Source organism: Hylobates moloch, unplaced genomic scaffold (genome assembly GCF_009828535.3).
Source record: "Hylobates moloch isolate HMO894 unplaced genomic scaffold, HMol_V3 SCAFFOLD_29, whole genome shotgun sequence".
NCBI lineage: Eukaryota > Metazoa > Chordata > Mammalia > Primates > Hylobatidae > Hylobates > Hylobates moloch.
In genome coordinates this window covers 1,058,920-1,079,818 of record NW_026652304.1, presented here as the reverse complement: position 1 = coordinate 1,079,818, position 20,899 = coordinate 1,058,920, and the positions used below count along the sequence as shown (strand labels likewise).

At 37.1% G+C, this 20,899-nt stretch overlaps 1 protein-coding gene across 1 annotated transcript in view; it reads right to left on the bottom strand.

Moving 5' to 3' along the window:
* The window catches only part of LOC116463206 (nesprin-1), a 532,426-nt gene that overhangs the window by 423,417 nt on the left and 88,110 nt on the right, over window positions 1–20,899 (bottom strand). The window contains exon 3 of the mRNA XM_032146204.2: window positions 13,559–13,620. Within this exon, the coding sequence (XP_032002095.1) occupies window positions 13,559–13,620 (62 nt within the window). The remainder of the gene's footprint in view (window positions 1–13,558; window positions 13,621–20,899) is intronic.

The window sequence follows — 20,899 nt, the reverse complement described above, 5'->3', positions numbered from 1 at the left end:
TCATCAGAGAAATGCAAATCAAAACCACAATGAGATACCATCTCACACCAGTTAGAATGGCAATCATTAAAAAGTCAGGAAACAACAGGTGCTGGAGAGGATGTGGAGAAATAGGAACACTTTTACACTGTTGGTGGGACTGTAAACTAGTTCAACCATTGTGGAAGTGAGTGTGGCGATTCCTCAGGGATCTAGAACTAGAAATTCCATTTGACCCAGCCATCCCATTACTGGGTATATACCCAAAGGACTATAAATCATGCTGCTATAAAGACATGCACACGTATGTTTATTGCGGCACTATTCACAATAGCAAAGACTTGGAACCAACCCAAATGTCCAACAACGAGAGACTGGATTAAGAAAATGTGGCACATATACACCATGGAATACTATGCAGCCATAAAAAATGATGAGTTCATGTCCTTTGTAGGGACATGGATGAAACTGGAAAACATCATTCTCAGTAAACTAGCGCAAGGACAAAAAACCAAACACCGCATGTTCTCACTCATACGTGGGAATTGAACAATGAGAACTCATGGACACAGGAAGGGGAACATCACACTCCAGGGACTGTTGTGGGTTGGGGGGAGGGGGGATGGACAGCATTAAGAGATATACCTAATGCTAAATGACGAGTTAATGGGTGCAGCAAACCAACACGGCACATGGATACATATGTAACAAACCTGCACATTGTGCACATGTACCCTAAAACCTAAAGTATAATAATAATAAAAAAAAGAAAAAAAAAAGAAAAAAAAAGTTTCCTGAGGCCTCCCCAGCCATGTGGAACTGTGAGTCAATTATACCTCCTTCCTTTATAAAGTACTCAGTCTCGGGTATTTTTTACAGCAGTGTGAAAATGGAGTAATACAGTATGAAATGAAAATTCAAGAAGTTCTCACATTTAAGCATTATATATGAAATAAAAAATGTTCATGCATAAGGGAATTATGACAAAATAGTCCTTCTATAGGCTACATACAATATATAAATTCCAATATTTAGTAAGTATTTCTATGACTTAGATATTACTCAAATTTAGTGGGTATTTAATAAGGATAAAAAGAGAAAGATAATAAAATAGGAAGAGAAGAAAAAATGAATAAAATATTGTTAAACATCTAAATGTGCTGAATGCTATTATGTGGACTCCTACCTGCTATCTTGTTTAATATTCACAGACACTACCTATGGGAACACCGCCCTCTCTTTAAAAGCAAGGAATCTAAATTTCAGAGACACCAAGTGACTGGGATTAGAGCCCAGGATTTTATACTTTGAGTCACCTTGTTAGACAGAAAGCTTAGTATAAAAATGATGGTATTAACATTAATTTTTCCTGAATAATACACAAACCCATAAATGTCATTTGTATTTATTATCAATTGAAAAAGTACTGACTGATCAGCTGAAGTGCCTGCTACTCTACTAGAAACACTAACTTTATTAACTTCTAAATGTGGATTTAAGAAAGACTAAAAAGGTAATAATAGAAGCATCATATGTACTAACATATCTAACATATACTGGCATGGACACAAGCCAGCTCAAGTCACATCTGTGTCTTGATGTCCTCCAATGGTCACATTTGTGCTACACCCTATCTTGTTATGTGAGTGACCTGAGCTGGGCCCATCATATTCCCTGCTTGGGTCCAGAAGATGTCTGGGGTCACATTGTCCCATGGCAGTGACCTAGGGACTAGTGTCATCAAGTCGTGCTGCTGAGGTCCCCCTTCCCGGTAGAGTCACATGAGGATGTACTTATTTTTCCCAGCAATGACATGTGAGAACCCACGTGAAGTGTTCCCAACCAGGGAAGTCCCCCCAAGTCTTAGTGTCCAGGGTTTTATTGGGGGGTCTATGACATAGACAAGCAATATCCATGTGACTGACCTCAGCTACCCAGCTCCAGCTCTCTCCCACACCCTCAACCCCAGCAAAGAAAAGTTAACCCAAATCACAGTGTTAACATAAAAAGATCTGATCAAGGTGGCACAGCACGGCCAAGGCCCCAGGACAAACAAAAACTGATGTTTACTAGAAACATAGTGTGGCTCGAGGTCTCAGGCATAGAAAACCACACTATTGGGGCAGAATATTCCAAGGGCTCAGATTATCTCCCAGAAGCCAGCCAAGGTCTATTCTTTTTTTTTTTTTTTTTTTTTTTTTGAGAGGGAGTCTCGCTCTGTCGCCCAGGCTGGAGTACAGTGGCGCAATCTCGGCTCACTGCAAGCTCCGCCTCCCGGGTTCACGCCATTCTCCTGCCTCAGCCTCTCCGAGTAGCTGGGACTACAGGCGCCCGCCACCAAGCCCGGCTAATTTTTTGTATTTTTAGTAGAGACGGGGTTTCACCGTGGTCTCGATCTTCTGACCTCATGATCCGCCCGCCTCGGTCTCCCAAAGTGCTGGGATTACAAGCATCAGCCACCGCAGACAGGCCTGTCTTTGGAACACAGCATCTGAGCACGGCAGGCCTGCTGAGTTAAGTCTGTCTTGCCCAGTTGGCTTTTCCTTCTCATACTTTGAGACAACTAGTAGCCTTTCAATAGCTCTTTCTTCTTGGTTAAATCATCTAAAATTAATTTTATTTACTTGCAACAAAATGAGGCACAACTGACACGTGTCTAATTTCTTAGTGTGTAAACACTATTCTGAGCATAACAATTTAAATATCAATGTCTCCCCACTCCCACTCACATAAGTGACCAAAAGTAAATTTGTTCTGTAAAACAGAAGTGCATATCTTCAGAAGAACCTAATCGTATTTTTTTACTAAAACAGTCCCCCTTTATGTGCAGTTTCAATTACCTAGGGTCAACTGTAGTCTGAAAATATTAAACAAAAAATTCCAGAAAGAAACAACTCCTAAGTTTTAAATTGCACACTGTTCTGCATAGTGTGATGAAATCTTTTTTTCTTCCTTTTTGAGACGGAGTCTCGCTCTGTTACCCAGTCTGCAGTGCAGTGGCACAATCTCGGCTCACTGCAACCTCCGCCTCCCAGGTTCACGCCATTCTCCTGCCTCAGCCTCCCAAGTAGCTGGGACTACAGGCACCCACCACCACACCCGGCTATTTTTTTTTTTTTGTATTTTTAGTAGACACGGGGTTTCACCATGTTAGCCAAGATGGTCTTGATCTCCTGACTTTGTGATCTGCCCGCCTCGGCCTCCCAAAGTGCTGGGATTACAGGTGTGAGCCACCGCGCCCCGCCGTGTGATGAAATCTTAAGCTGTCCCTGCCTGGGACATGAATCATCCCTTTGCCCAGGGTATTCATGCTGTCTACTCAACCTGACCCACCTGCTTGTCACTTCATAGTTGTCTAGGTTATCAGATCAACCGCCTCGGTATCACAGTGCCTGTGTTCAAGTCATCCTTATTTTACCTAATAATGACCACAAAGTGCAAGCGTAGTGATGCTGGCAATTTGGATATGCCGACAAGATGCTGTAAAGTGCTTCCTTTAAGTGAAAAGACGAAAGTTCTCAATAAGAAAATGAAAAAAAAAAAATCTGAGATTGCTAAGATCCATGGTAAGAATAAATCTTTTATTTGTGAAACTGTGAAAAAGGAAAATTGGCTATCACACCTCAACAAAAGTGACGGCCAGAGTAAATCATAAGTGCTGAGTTAAGATGGAAAAGGCATTACATTGGTGGGTAGAGGACATGAACAGAAATGTGTTCTAGTGGACAGTGATCAGGTTCAGTACCATCTGTGGCTTCAGGCATCTACTGGGGATTGAGACATGTCCCTTTTGAATGTAGTTTAACTTTTTAATTTTTAAATGTGCTAAAATACACATAATATAAAATGTGTCATGTTAATCTTCTTAAGCATACAGTTCAGAAGTGTTAAATATTTCCACATTGCCGTGCAACTGATCTCCACCATTTTCATTTTGCAAAATTGAAACTCTGTACCCATTAAACAACAACTAGCCATTCCCTCTGCCCTTCGGCCCCTGGCAACTACCATTCTATTTTCTTTTCAATGATTTTGACTACTCTGGATACCTCTTGTAAGTAGAATCACACAGTATCTGTCATTTTGTGACTGGCTTATTTCATTTATTATAATGTCCTCAAGGTTCATCCATGTTGTAGCAGGTGCCAGAATTCCATCCTTTTTAAAGGCTGAATTGTAATCCACTGTATGGATATACCACGTATCTTGCATCCATTCATCCATCAATGGGCATCTGCATTGTTTCCATTTTCTGGCTATTGTGATTAATGCTACTATGAGCATGAGTGTATTAATATCTCCTGAAGACCCTTTCAATTTTTGTAGATATATACCCAGAAGTGGAATTGCTGAACTACATGTTAATTCTATTTTTATCTTATTTTTTGAAAAACTGACATATTGTTTTCCATAGTGGCTGCTTTGTGAAAGAATAGAAACCTACTTTGAAACATTACTAGCATATCATCACGGTATGAGGTACAAATTTCTACAAATCTTCTACAATCTTAGAATCCCTATTGACCAATATCATGCAGCTATAAAGTAGATTTTCAGTATTAATAATTTAGTATTTCACAAAGAAAATGATAAAATCACCTGTCTCACACCAGGACCATCTGGGTCCTCATTTGCCATCATCCATAATCACTTTTAGTCTTCTAGTAAATGGTTTTTCCTTTTGAGAAAAGAGCTCTCAAAACATTTTATCATCAAAAAAAGCTACAACATTTTACTTTAAAATACTAAACACATATCCTATGGCTTAATATTTGTGATTGCTAGGTACCTAGTGATACCAATAAAACTGAACCAGAAAATGCTTAGAAGAATAGCACATGCCACAGTTAAGTATTTACTTCAGTTGAAGCACATACACTATTGAGCACAGTCAGGGTTGCTGAACAGGATGAAGACTCATGACCTGAGATAATCACAAAATTTTCTTCTGCAGAGCATGTAGGGAGGTCTCAAGGCAAGGGTTGACTCTCTGTGTGCATTCTGTGCACCCTTGAAACCTCTGTGCACAGAACGACTCATAACTTCTAGAACCAGATAAACCACTACTTCTGGTTTATATAAGTTTCAGGTAGGAATTATTTCACAAGCTAAGAGATTGTATATGGAGAAAAATTCCCATCCCAGGACCAGTCTGGAGTTTTTGCATGCTCTGATGATTATCTTCTGGGTAGGAGCAGCAAATTAAACAACAGTAATATAGAGAAGTGGGAAGGAAGAGAGGTTAACCAGCAGATATGGAGCAAGTGACCTCCCCAAAGGTTGGCAAAGAACCCTCCACAGTATATGTATCAAAATGCCAACGTATCCTTGGAGCAGATCAAGTAAATCATGATTATAACCACTGACAGTAGTCAAATAAAATTAATGTCCAATAGGTTTTGTCATTTTATTTAGAAAATCTAATTGAATGTTTCCAATATCTTCAGAAACAAGGTGTAGTAATTTAAAAATTGTATGTGTAATCTGCTTCTCTTTCACTCCCTTTATAACAGCACTATTGTGATCATTTTCCACTTCTGCTTGGCAAAGGTGGGAAGGTCGTTCCCATTCTTTTTTGTTTCATGTGACAGATAGCATAATCCTTTCCACTTCCTCGATTATTTAATTCAATTCCGAATAAATATTCCAAAGGCAATAACTGCCCTCCAGCTCAGCTTTAAATCTGCTTGGAAAACTCAGCTCTTCACAATTTTCAGATGTAATGAAGTTTGTTTTACTATATAGTATAAAAGAAGCAGATTCTCCAAGTTACTTATTTGGTACAAGTTGGGGTTACCCTTGACTCCTCTCTTATGCTCACACTCAATATCTGATTCATCAACAAATCTTGTTGGCTTCTTTTTCAAAATTCTTCCAGTATCCAACCGCCTCTCATCACCTTCGCTTCTAGTGGTCCAAGTCACCAGTACCTTGGCCAGATGGCTTCGATAACCTCTAACTTATCTCCCTCCTTCTGCCCTTGCTTCTCTTCAGTCTATGTTCGGCAGAAGAGCTTCTTGACCTTCTTTACTGTCCGTCTCCCCCATTAGAATATAAGCTTCATAATGAGACGGTTTTTTTTTTTTTCCTGTTTTGGTTACTGCTACATTTTCAGCACCTAGAATATTCCCCAGCTTATTAAACAGCATTTTAAAATATTTATTGAATAAATGTATGATAAATAAAATATATTTCTGGTTGGGCACGGTGGCTTACGCCTGTAATCCCAGCATTTTGGGAGGCTGAGGTGGGTGAACTATTTGAGATCAGGAGTTCGGGACCAGCCTGGCCAACATGGTAAAACCTTACCTCTACTAAAAATACAAAAACTAGCTGGGCATGGTGGTGGACACCTGTAATCCCAGCTACTCAGGAGGCTGAGTTAGGAGAATCACTTGAACTCAGGAGGAGGAGGTTGTAGTGATCCAAGCCATGCCACTGCACTCCAGCCTGGGCGACAGAGCAAGACTCTGTCTCAAAAAAATAAATGAATGAATGAATGAATAAATAAAATAACATATTTCTAAAGAAGGAACTTCAACAAATATTAATATTAGCAAAATGTTTATTAATCTGCATAAACTTTGTGAGATCTAGATCTTTGTTTTCCATAAACTAATATATTCTATAAATAAATTAATAAATGCTACTCATTTTGAAATGGGGATTTTCCTTTGTAATGTTTTAATTACATATTTGGAAATAACTAATTATTAGAATGTTCAGGGTTAACAAATTAAAGTGGGTTGATTTTTTCCCTGGCTTTATTAAGATTTAATTGACAAATAAAAATTGTATATATTTGTTATATAAGATGATCTCTTGGTATGTGCATACATTGTGAAATGATTAAATCAAGCTAATTAACATATCCATCATCTCACCTACTTATTGTAGCCTGAGAAAAACAACTAAAAAATTATTTGGGAGGGTGAATTATTGCATTTAGCTTTTCCTCTTTGCCTCTTTATCTTCCTGTCTGAGCTCATTAATAGTCTCACCAAAATATGTACAAGGAAACAGATGGGAGTAAAATTCTATTTGGAACATGTTTCCATGTTATCTTTCAGTACTGCTGGTGGAAAGACAACTAAAGAAGATGAAAGCCACCACTAAGGTGATATTTTATGACTATAAAGATGTCATTGAAATTCATGATTAGCATGGATTTGTTTTTAGAAAAAACATGGAAAATCCAAAATGTTCCTTTTAAAAGACTGTATGCATCTAACTTGGTATTAAAACAAAATGTGCTCTTAATGGAATCTGTTATAGGTTGAATTGTGCCTACTCACCAGAGATATGCTGAAATCTTAACCCCCCAAAATGCTGCAGAATGTGGCCTTATTTGGAAATAGAGTCTTTAGAGAGGTAATCAAGTTAAAATGAGGTCATTAGCATGGGTCCTAATCCAATATGACTAGTGTCCTCATACAGTGGGGAAATTTGGACACAGACATGCACAGAGGCAGAGACTGAAATAATGCAGCTACCCAGAGACTTAGAAGGAGCCTGGCCTTCGAGCCTCCAGAACTCTGAGATAACAAATTTCTCATTTTAAGCCACCCAGTATGTGGTACTTTGTTATGGCAATCCCAGAAATTAATAGGGAATCTAAATAATGTTTTATAAATGTTTTTTTCTACAGTTTTCCTGAAAAGTGAGAAGATGCTCATATCATGCCCGAATTCATCCCAAAGACAGTATTTAAAATGTTCAGTGCCTTTTGTTGATGGCTTCATAAATTTAAGGCTGACAGAAGGATAAAGGACTGCTCATTCTATATTGAAAAGAAGCTCCAGTTATAGAAACACTGAAACATGGCTATTTGAGACCTATTTTTCCTCAAAGGGCTTAGTGACAAGCAATCTATTTATCTCACAGTCAGATATCAGAAAGGTTGAATCAAGGGTGTTTAAATAAAAATATAATATTCCATTCTATTTGATAAAAAGAGAAGATACGAAACTGCAAGCATTTGATAATAGAAAATAATATAAATATTAAGATTTCTTAATATATGTCTAATTAAAAAAATCTAACTTTTTACAAAGGGTTTTTAAAGATTGTTCCCTTTGAGTGGCTGAAGTACTAAATAACTACAACATTCTATGAATCTTATATAAAATGTAGGAATTTTTTTAAGATAAATTTTAAAATGTGAAAGAACCATTTTTAACCATCAAATTTTAAATATATTCATCGTAACATAACTTCTTTGCCTAAAATGCAAGGCCTATGCTGTTAGGCCTAAGACATCTGTGGTCATTAGGTGAGAATTCCTTCAAATTCAAGTCCATGCCACCTCTGTCTTCATCTCTCTGCCTATCCCAAAGTTAGGGACAGCCACACCCACTTTCCTATTCCCACTGCTAGTCTCAGAGAAGGGGAGATACCTCTGCTCTGGAACAAACTTACACCCTCCACCTCTGCTCTTGATTTCTTCTCTCATTCTGCCTCCTCAGGAGCCTTGTTCCTTCAGAATCCCATTCATTGCCTTCTTTTTCAGCCTCTCCCTCTCTACAAGCTCTTGATCATTCCCTCCTATACAGATACAGGCTCACGACCACCCTTTATTAAAACAGCTTTTACCAAATCTAATGTTCTGCACCAGCTAATACCCTATCTCATGAACATGTAATATATATTAAGTGTACTAACATCCTTACCTCTCATTTACTCATCAGCTCACTAGAGTCTAGTTTCTACTATAACATGGCCGCTCCCAATGGCGGCCAATGACTTCCAAACTGCCAAACTGAATGGGTTCACCTTTACCAACTAATTTCTCCTTCCAAACTGAATTTCCTAGCTTTTCCCCCAAGCCTCTTGTATTCCTTATATCTGTGAATAATCTTAATCATTTGCTCAAGTCAGAAATCTAGAAGTCATTCTTGATTCCTTCCCCTCCAAGATTCCAATTAATTACTCAATTCTATCAAGTCCACTCCTAAACATCTTTTCAGTCTATCCACTTTTCTCCATTTCTCCACCACTACTTTAGTTCAAGCTGCCCTCACCTCTCATCTGACTTACTGCAAGTTCTCTCCATCTTCAATCTTTCTTGTTCCTGCTCTAATTCAGGAGAGAGAGAGAGAGATGTTCAGAGTCAGAATGATCATTTTATTCTCCTGCCTAAGATTCTTTCTTGTCCTCCACCGCCCATAACGCAATGTCCAAACTATTTTAATGACTGGCCTTTGACCAATTCTCAGTTTTCTCTGTTGCCACCCTGTTCTTGGTGATATGGTTTGGCTGTGTCCCCACCCAAATCTCATCTTGAATTGTAGTTCCTATAATCCTCACGGGAGGGACCCGGTGGGAGGTAACTGAATCATGAGGGAGGTTCCCTCATGCTGTTCTTGCGGTAGTGAGTGAGTTCTCACGAGATCTGATGGTTTTATAAGGGGCTTTTCCCCTTTTGCTCGGCACTTCTCCTTCCTGCCACCATGTGAAGAAGGACATGTTTGCTTCCACTTCTGCCATGATTGTAAATTTCCTGAGGCCTCCTCAGCCCTGTGGAACTGTGAGTCAATTCGACCTTTTTCCTTTATAAATCACGCAGTCTCAGGTATGTCCTTATAGTAGCATGAGGATGGACTATTACACCTGGAATCTACACTTTCAGGTATTCTGAACTGCTTTCCTTCCCTTTCCTGTACCATGCTTTCTACCCCTCCACTTTTGAAAGCACTCGTTCCTTTACCTACCCAACCCCAGGACCTTTCTCAGGCCCAGCTTAAACGTTTCCTCCTCTGAAACTCTCTTGATGCCCTTCTTCGGATTACCTGTGTGGCTGGCTGTGCTTATCATGTGTTCACTTGTCACCCTGCATGTCCTGTCATAAACTCATCACACACACTTCATTGTGATTGTCTCCTCTGCTCTCCTCAGTACCATGATGGCACAGTCTGTATCTGCCTTTGTTCATCACTGTATCCACAATCCCTAGCACATAACAGGCGTTTAATAAGTACTTACTGAATGAATAACTAAATAAACAAATGAAGCATGGGAGGATAACACAATGATTAGTCCCTGCTAAGGACTGAATGTTTGTTTTCCCCACAAAATTTATATGTTGAAACTTTAACCCTCAGTGCAATGGCCTTTGGAGGTGGGGTCTTTGGGAGGTAATTAGGTTTAGATGAGGTCATGAGGTTGGGCTCCCCACAATAAGATTTATTGGTGTCCTTATAGGAAGAAGAAGACACAGAGAGAAGGCAGCCATCCATCTGCAACCCAGGAAGACAGCCCTCACAAAGAACTGAATCTGCTGGCAACTTGATCCTGGACTTCCAGCCTCCAGAAGTGTGAGAAACAAATGTTTGTTGTTTAAGCCATCTGGTCTATGGTATTTCATTAAAGCAGTCCGGGCTGACTGACAGTGCCCATGCTTAGGAGTCATAGGATTGAAATCTGTTTTTGTCCTTTACTTGCTATGTGACTATGAGCTTATTAATTAACTCTAAGCTTCTGGTTCATAATCTACAAAATAATAAAAATAATGCATTTTCTTGTGTGAGGATTAAATAAATAAGAGATAAAGTTGCTGAGGCACTGTAATTGGCACGTGCTAAGAATTTAGGAACATGTTTTCTCAGTAAGTGCTGATAAGCTAGATGTGAGTCAGAAACCTGACTTTGAAAAACCATCACTAAAAATCAATATTGGGCTAATTTAATAAAATACTCCACCTTCTTTCATTAACAGAGCTAACAGAATAGAAAGATACTGGTTTCTTCTTGAAAAGTGAGAAAATTATAGGTTCAATGTCTAACAATGGAGCCCCATCCCTGAAAGAAATTATCAGGTATATGAAATAACAACAACCCGCCAATTGTTAATGGTATATCAACAATTTGTGATTTGCAATGTTTTACATAATTGGAGAAGCATTTAGACTTCAATTTGATAATAAACATCAAAAAAGAACAGATAATTATACCCACAAATTTTAATGATCTAACATTTGTGTAGTAAAAATAGAATAAAAACACAAACACAGAAAATCCTTAGGTTTTTTCTTACTTATAATAAGATTTTTAAGAAAAGCATATTTTTACTTATAATAATTAACAAATGTAAAAAAGAAAAAATAATAAAAGCATATTTTAAAAAACAGATTGCAATCTTATTTGCATACTATGTCTTCATATTGCTGTCATAATATTTATAAAGAATTGTTACACTAGAATAAAATGTCATCAGTGAAGACTTTTTATTTAATTAAAAGTCAAAAGTATATTAATTTGCAACTGAGCAAAGCAGTCAAGCACAAAAATAAAAATTCCTATTAAAAAGAATCCCTAGATATACAATCATGTCATCTGCAAACAGGAACAATTTGACTTCCTCTTTTCCTAATTGAATACCCTTTATTTCTTTCTCCTGCCTGGTTGCCTAAGCATCTTCTGAACAGCTCCCAATGCTCCCAAGATTGAAGAACTTTAGGAGAGAAGGATCAACCTCCTTTCTTCTCAACTAAACATCCCAGCTCTTAAACCTGCCACTAACTATTATTAAAGCTATATTTGGAAATGGTAAATTTAACTCATAAATGGTTTGATTGTCAGTTTATCTGAAAACATTCCAAAGCACAGAGCTATGTATACCTGGATTACCGTGCAAGGAAACATCAAATATGAAAGGGGAGACAAGCTCATCACTGCCATTATTCCAGGGTTGAGTTCCAGCCTCTAACTGTTAAAAACTTTGAAGGGTGTTTTAATAGTGCAAGGAAATGGGGATTCTTAGAACATCTTAGAATATATTAAAATCATAATTGTGCATAGCTGTTGACTACTCACTTCTAGAAATTTATCCTAAGAAGAAAATATCATACAAGTGTTCAAACAATGAATGCCCAGGACTTTCACTGTAGTATTTTATATAATATGAAACAATGAAAACCACCTAAATAACCCTCAACAGGCAACGGCTAACTCATCACAGATAAACATGACAAAGTTTATTTAACCACTACAATAATTACATAGTTCTATCTATTGTCATGGATTGATGTGTTGGGTGAAATAGGGGCTCCAGAACAATATCCTATAAAACCACTTATATGAAACTGTGCGTAGAAAAGTGTTGACCACTATCTTAATGATGACTGTATCTGGATTATGTAATTTAAGATTACTTTTACTTTCTTTACACATTCTAAAAGTTTCATTATTAATATTATTTTCAATTATGTAATCTCTTTGCACTATGAAAAAATAATAACTCTTTTCATTTTGAAAAAAAAAAAAAAAACCTTTCCCCAATCGACGACAATTCCATAATACAAATAGCGGCCAGGTGGGACCAACTGAGGCTTTAAAAAATAAGCCCCAAAGTCCTCAATCCTATGTATCCACTGCCTTTTTACAGAGCAGATTGTGGGGCAACTACTGGGCCAAATTCCCTTCTCCTCAAGTGACTGTGGGGAAGAGAGCATAGGAAAGATGACCCTGGTTTATCCTGTATCTAGACAGGTCGCTCTAGGCTTCTTTCATGGCTGGATTGCGAGCTTCTCAGGGCCTGGGAAAGTGTTTTACTAATTTTTTCCTGTCTTCAAAGACTAGCACAGACACAAAGTAAGCAGTGAATCTGTAGAATGGGACTAAAATCAACTGTCATGCTTTGTTTGCTTCTGCGCTATCAAAATGGCTTTGGGGAAGCCCCTGATCAAAACCTGCCTATAAGGTTGTGCTTTACATACTACAGGCACCACTCTCAGCAAAAGTGAGAATAAAAAATTTGAAGATAAAATTGTTTTATCATCTAATTCATTTAACCAATTATTGTCTTGAAGGGAGAGTCAACACAAATTCAACTATATAATCATATAGACTACTCCTTTAAAAATTATCAGCAAATCCTCTAACTGAATTCAGACATAATTGTCCCATTATCTGAATTTATTTTTACGAATATGATATCTCTTGGTTTGCTTATTTTTTCATCAGCAGTACAAGAGATTAATTTTATTATACTGTATCAAGATTAAGATTTATTTTATATTAGTATTTATATTGAAAGACATTATAATATATAGACATATAGTCACCTAATATCATTGAATGACAGAGGGGATAATACTAGAATGATTTTAGCCTTTTCATGTCCTATTACCATGGTTACTTTTTTAAATCAAAGCACCAGAGATGAGAGCACAGATACTATCATAATCTCTTTAGATAAAATCTTTTGCTCAGCACAGATCACTTACAGCTTCTTCGTGTTCCAGATAGGAACAAACACACACAAACGAAAATCCAGCCCAAATTCTCCTTTTGATATGACACACACATTAGTATTAGAAAAAATAATTGGATGAAATAGTTTCTCAAGATTCACAGAATTGACATGAAGTAACTGCTCTTGACTTTAGCTATAAGTTCATTTCTTCCCAGAAGCAATGTTAGCAAATTCCACTCTTAGGCAACAGCTAGACCAACGAATAAGATTACACTATCATTGATTCGTAACAGTGACAACAGGGACAGAAGCATTTTGTTATACTGGACATTTAATGATTTACTGGCTCAACCTAAGTAAACCTGTAATGCTGGGTAGTTTCCTTTACCTTGGCCAGATGAGAGTTGATCCATTTCGTGAAAGTTCGTTTTTGTACTATCTCTTGCTCATCTAGAAAGAAAAAGAAATCTGGTTAAATAATGTAATATTTCATGAAGTTGTATAATGAGAAAAAGTCCTATTTACACAAATCTGGAAGGAATCGTGAAATCGTTTTCTCATTCATTTTACCAATTATTGTCTTGAAGGGAAAAGTAAAAAAAAAATCGATCTATACAATCATATAGACTATTCCTTTAAAAAATTATCTGCAAATGCTTTAAAACTTGCCATATGTTAGCCCTATGTTTACCTTCATCCACTTACTTAAAATTCACTGATGACTTATACTTCAAAAAAGCTGTTAAAAATAAAAATTCACCAAGACCACTAAGTGCTGAATTTTATGCTAAGTGCAAAAGAATACAGAGGGCTGAATAGGACAAGGTCCCTGCTATAAAATATCTCGAGGTGGAAATGGACTATTTCCACCTCTAGGTATTTTATAATGGAATATAGCATTCCATTGCTATATTCATATCAAGGGCTATAAATAGTAGAGGGTTACACAGTAATGCAATAAGAGAGAGCCGTATACATGAAGCACTAAAGGAACTTCACCCAGATGGGAATGTGGTGACTACACCCTGGAGTGACCTCCAAAAATTCCCACCACATGGAATCCCCATTTTTGTATCGGCAGAATGTGGGTAGAACCTGTGACTTGTGTCTAGCCAATAGGATATGACAAAGGTGATGAGACGTCACACTTGTGATCATGTTACTGTATGATACTCCAGCTTAGCTGACTGGAGTGAGAGATTCTCCTGCTGGCCTAGAAGAAGCAACCAGCCAGGTTGTGAAGTTTCTTTGGAGAGGGTCGATGGCAAGGAACTAGAGGCTTCCTTCAGGAGTGAAGTGCAATCTCAGTGAACAGCCAGTAAGACACCAGGCCCTTGTCAAACAGTCACAGGGAATGAATTCTGCCAACATTGTGACAGAGCCCAAAAGTGGATTCTTCCACAGTTTAGCCTTCAGACAAGAATGAAATCCAGCTGATGCCTTAGTTATAGCCTTGTGAGACCCTGAACAGATAATGCAGCTAAGCTTTGCATGGACTCCTGACATGCAAACATTTGGAGATAATAAATGACTTTTGCTTTAAACTTCAAGGTTTGTGGTACTTTGTTAAGTAACAGGAGGAACTAATATAGAAAGGAAAAGAGGTAGGGTTTGGGTAGGCTTTAATTAGAGATATAAAGAGATAAAAATGATGTTGGTAGTTTGACAGGAACAGCGTTGACTCTGTAGATCGCTTTGGGCAGTATGGCTATTTTAACAATATTGATTCTTCTCATCCATAAGCATGGGATGCTTTTCCACTTGTTTGTATCATCTATGATCTCTTTCAGCAGTGTTTTATGGTTCTTCTGGTAGAGATCTTTCACCTCTTTAGTTAGCTGTATTCCAAAGTATTTTATTGAGTGTGTGTGACTATTGTAAATGGGGTTGCATCCTTGATTTGGCTCTCACATTACAAGTTGTTGGTGTATAGAAATGCCACCAAATTTTGTACATTGATTTTGTATCCTGGGAGGGGGGTGTGGGTTGAAAAACTACCTATTGGGTAATATGCTGACTAACCAGGTGACAAGATCATTCATACACAAAACTCAGCGACACACAATTTACTCATGTAACAAACCTACACATGTGACCCCTGCACCTAAAATAAAAGTTAAAAAAAAAAAAAGAGGAAAGCCACAGAGAAGTAGTTTAATACCTTCAAAAGAAGAAGTGAATTTTATCCACCCCACCAGCATATACTGAGTATCAGCTGTTCACAAACTAGTGAACACTATGCTGTGGGGGACATAAACAAGAAATAATTTCAATCCCTCGCCCTTTGAGGGATGATACTCAAATCTCTGTCTCTGACCTTATCTGTGCTTCAGCCCAGACTATTTGCTTGTCTACTAGAATGTAAAGCCCAGGAGGACAGCAACCTGGTTCCCAATGCCTACAAGTATGACCAATAAGAATGAATGAGTGAAGAAAATAAATACAAAGCCTTTTAATTTGGAGAAATTTTGAATCTATCTGCAAAATTGACAGAATCCATTACCTCTAATATATTTTAACATGCTCTTTAATTTTCAAGTGTATAAAAAAAAAAATCAGTATAAAAATAAGTAGCACTTCCTATATACCAGGCACTGACATTTAGATAAATCAATTACTTTATATTTTAATTATCGTTTATCATTATATATTACATATAATATTATATATGTATTAATCCATTAATTCTTGTCACAGATCTATGAGCAGGAACTATTATAATGCCCATTTTACATACAAAACTGTCAAGACACCGAACTACCAAGGTCATCCAGCAGCAGAGCCATGTTGTAGACTACAGAAATCTAGTAGTATACTACGCCATTATACTGTCACTCAAGGGTAGCATAAAAATTACCACATTTATCTATCAAATATTAATCTCATGAAAATTATAAATTTATAGTTCAAATTTTTTGACCTGAGAATCTTTAGGTTGTATAAATAAAGTTAGGTAGCGGCAAAATGATCTTAACTAATCAAGGTAGGTTTGATGGAATTTGGAAGTTTATAATGCATAAAATCCAATTCAAAATCTAAAATAGACACAGTTAAATTATATGTAAATTGTTTACACTCAACTTGAGATTATACATTCTTTTATAAACATCACACAATACCACTGTTTAAAAATGTTAATATAAGTTGGCATAATATGTTAATGTATACTGTCATAAAATTAAATATATAATCTGATGACATATTACTTAATATAAATTGTTATATTTTTACTATTATAACCTTTAATGAAATAATAATAGTATTGTAACAATTTCATCTGATGGTAAATCTCTGAGTTTATAGTTAGACTTCAGCTAAATGGCCTTTTTTAGAATCCTCAAATTATTTTTTTTGTAGCACAGCATATATTTAAATGTTAAATTCTTTACGTGTTTCCTTTTTACTACGGTTGCAAAAACAGATTTTACTAGGTCCTACAATTCACTTTTTGTATTATCAAATGTAGTCAGCTGAATTCTAAGTAAATATTTTTCTGATTTTACTTATTATTTTCCTAAAAGAAAAAAATTGTTTAATTTAATTATTCAGCAAACCCTCATTTTTTATGTAAATCTTGAAAACCTTACTCCCAAGATTTGGTAGTTAAATCTGATACCAACAACATAAAATGTTCAATTTGTGGAAGTAACAGAAACATGCAACGAATGTCTATCAACTTGTGTTAAAAGTTTAACGAACAATAACATTTCTTTTTTCTTTTTTTTTTTTTTTTTTTTTGAGACAGAGTCTCGCTCTGTCGCCCAGGCTGGAGTGCAGTGGTGTGATCTCGGCTCACTGCAAGCTCCGCCTCCCGGGTTCACCCCATTCTCCTGCCTCAGCCTCCCAAGTAGCTGGGACTACAGGCGTCTGCCACCACACCCGGCTAATTTTTTGTATTTTTTAGTAGAGACGGGGTTTCACCACGTTAGCCAGGATGGTCTCGATCTCCTGACCTTGTGATCCACCCACCTCAGCCTCCCAAAGTGCTGGGATTACAGGCGTGAGCCACCGCGCCCAGCCAACATTTCTTTTTAATGCTGTTGACAGGGAACAAAATGAACCTTCATGACTAGGTCTATAAAGTTCTTAAGTACAGTCATGCACTGCATAATGATTTTTTGGCCAATGATGAACCTCATATATGACAGTAGTGCCATAAGATTATAAACACAACTGAAAAATTCCAGTTGTCTAGTGATGTCCTGCCATTGTAGGGCAACCCATTGCCTTTTCTATATTTAGACATGTTCAGATACAGAAAATACTTACTGTGTGCTACAGTTGCTTACAATAGTCAGTACAGTCACATGCTGTACAAGTTTGTAGCCTAGGAGTAATAGGCTATATCATGCAGCCTAGATGTGTAATAGCCTATACCCTCTAGGTTTGCACAAGTACACTCTACAGTGTTCCCACAACAATGAATTCACCTAGAAGACAAATTTCTCAGAATATAACTCCATCATTAAGCTACACATGAATTTATATGTCATTATATTTAAGAAAACAGTTTAAATGTATTTAACAAGTAACAACTTTATTAACAATGTTCTGTCTTCAGCTTTTCTGCTTCAGAAGAGTTATGAGAACTCAGACCAATTGCAAAGGCATCGTAAAATGGATGAGATGACAGCAGCATCAGGGTAGAGGAGAGGTGTGGCTGGGGAAGCCACACTACAATTTGGGTGCTGCACAGCTGTGATAGGCTCTGATTTAAGACGAGTTTTTGGTGTGGGTGATTATTACTGGGTAGAATTCGTTCAAATTCTCCTTCTCTCTTACAACCTAAATCGTAATTGGTTCCTAAAGGCCAGATTGTGTAACATTAAAAGCAACAACCACAAACGAGTTCTAAAAAATCTCTGGGTCCTTCATCCTTGAGGCTCTCATTGCTTGTTCTATTTCAAAAGCAGTTGGTCCTACAGACCTCAGGAATTGGAGTCGGCTGAGGCTACATAAACACCTAGCTCTGGGTAATATTATAGGGTAATATCCCTCTGTAAAAATGAGTAAAAAAAAAAAAGGGTTCTGGCTCAGATATTCAATTTCTGTATTTCTTTGCCCATTTTTAGATATTTTCTCAGAGTTTTGCCATTTCAGGACAAGATCATGACACACGACAAATGCAAAAATGAGGCCCAATTTAGCAACTGTGATTCCATTTGACTATTAGGAAACTATCACAACTGATAATAGTTCATAGTTTTCTTCCTGATGAGTTATACTAATAGTCACCTGCGGGTACTGCACAATTGTGATTTACTTTAGGTGACTTAAACATGCACCTGGAAGCACAAAGATCGTAATAAAAGGTGGCTTGGGTTATTGCGCAGCCATTGCAATCAATCACAAATAATATATTGTCTAGAAACATGTTAAATATACTTTTAATTTTACCATACACAACAAATGTAGCAACTAATATATGACGTAAAACTGTGTCACAGGGTCCTATGACCACTGACTTTTAAATAGATTTACTAAATTACAAAAATATCAAAATACATGACAATATCCACCTAACAGATGGTATGTTTAAAATTTGGACAGTAAATGAAATTAGTATATTTTAATATATTGAATACATTCTTCCATAATAATTTATTTCTGAGCGATATAGCATTTCATGTATCAGTACATACATAATAATGCATAATGTATTTTCATCAGAATCATAAAATATCATAAAGAGCAAAATAGTAAATGTCTAGAAGTATCCATCTGTAATTAATATCACATTTAATATATATATACCAGGAAGAGTCTGGGTGCTGTGGCTCAGCACTTTGAGAGGCCCAGGCAGGAGGATCACTTGAGGTCAAGAGTTTGAGACTAGCCTGGCCAACATGGTAAAACCCTGTCTCTATGAATAATATAAAAATTAGCCAGACGTGGTGGTGGGCACCTGTAATCCCAGCTACTCGGGAGGCTAAGACGGGAGAATCACTTGAAAGGCAGAGGTTGGCCGGGCGCCATGGCTCACGCTTGTAATCCCAGCACTTTGGGCGGCCGAGGTGGGCGGATCACGAGGTCAGGAGATCGAGACCATGGTGAAACCCCGTCTCTACTAAAAATACAAAAAAAAATTAGCCGGGCGTGGTGGCGGACGCCTGTAGTCCCAGCTACTGGGAGAGGCTGAGGGAGGAGAATGGCGTGAACCCGGGAGGCGGAGCTTGCAGTGAGCCAAGATTGCACCACTACACTCCAGCCTGGGCGACAGAGCGAGACTCCGTCTCAAAAAAAAAAAAGAAGGGCAGAGGTTGCAGTGAGCCGAGATCACACCACTGCACTCCAGCCTGGGCGACAAAGTAAAACTGTGTCTCAAAAACAAATAAATTAATTAATACTAAGAAGAAAGAAATGCTGTTTACATAATTATATATAGGTAAGCATGAAATTGCAATCTCTGGCAAAATAAATAAGTAAATAGTACCATGCATTGATACATTTATAGGAACTTGCAATAGGTTATGATAAACTTTTTTGGGTTTTTTTTTGCAGATTATTATTATGCCCAATAGGTTTCTTTAATAATAATGATAGCTTAAATAAATGTCTTAAGGATTTAAATTATCTAAAAATATAAATGCAAATGTTCATTTAAAACAAATCACACATTTAAAATCACATCATTCCTGGTAGTATCTAATAAAGATTTTTCATCATTTTCATTGCAGGCAAATACACCTCAATAAAATATTGGAATGAAATTGAAAAAATAGACAAATGCAGATTGAATTTCTTCCCACAACCAAATGATGTGACTACAAAGGGGAAAAAACAGCAAAGGCATACAGTGACAATGTAATGATTATTAATTACGAAACACAGTCAAATGACTTGATTTGGGAACAGAATTATATTATCCAGATTGGATATCTACAATTACTAAAATTACCACTAACTTTATTATTTATGGATATGGAATAAAGTATATTGAATAGTCCAACACAAGAAAATGAACAATTTACAGGTGCTTATAACTACTCAATGTTAAGATTTTAAAATTGAATATATAAATGAAAAACATTTACAGGACCAGGCTGTGGCAGATTTCCAAATATGACCATAAATCCTTCCCATCTTGATCAGCACATCCTTTGCAATGTGATTTTATTACCTCTTCTCTTAGGAGGTGGTCTCATTTCCCCAGACCTTGAGTCTGGGCTGGCATTGAGAGCTGCATTGATCAATAATATGACAGAAGTGATTTTAAGTGACATCTGAAGCTGGGCCTTCAAGAGGACTTGAAATTCCACTTCGGCTGTATTGGAATTCAACTCTGCTCTCAGACCTCTACACAAGGAAGCTGGTCTAAGATCCTCGTGAATAAGAAGTCACTTGGAGGATAGATTCTAAACCTCAAGAATAAGAAATAAAAGTACAAATTGGTGTGATGAAGGTATATTCCTATTTTTGGGGACTGGGAGGCTTTACTTATTTTTTAAAAACTCTGTTGAGGTAAACAGTTAAGCTGTAACATACTTCATTGATTTCCTCACCCTTTTTGGCTCTGTTTTACTATATCCCCTAATTTGTTGGTTGCACTAATATTTGTAGACAGAGGTCTTGTATTTGCTGCATCATAATGACATTTGTACTACTTTGGCTGGTTTAAGTACAAATGAATGAAACAACCATTTTTCCTTTAGTTGACTTTACCCTGATTTCACCTAGTAGTTCAATGAGTAAAAATACAACTAAAAAAAAAAAAAAAAAAAGTCACTTG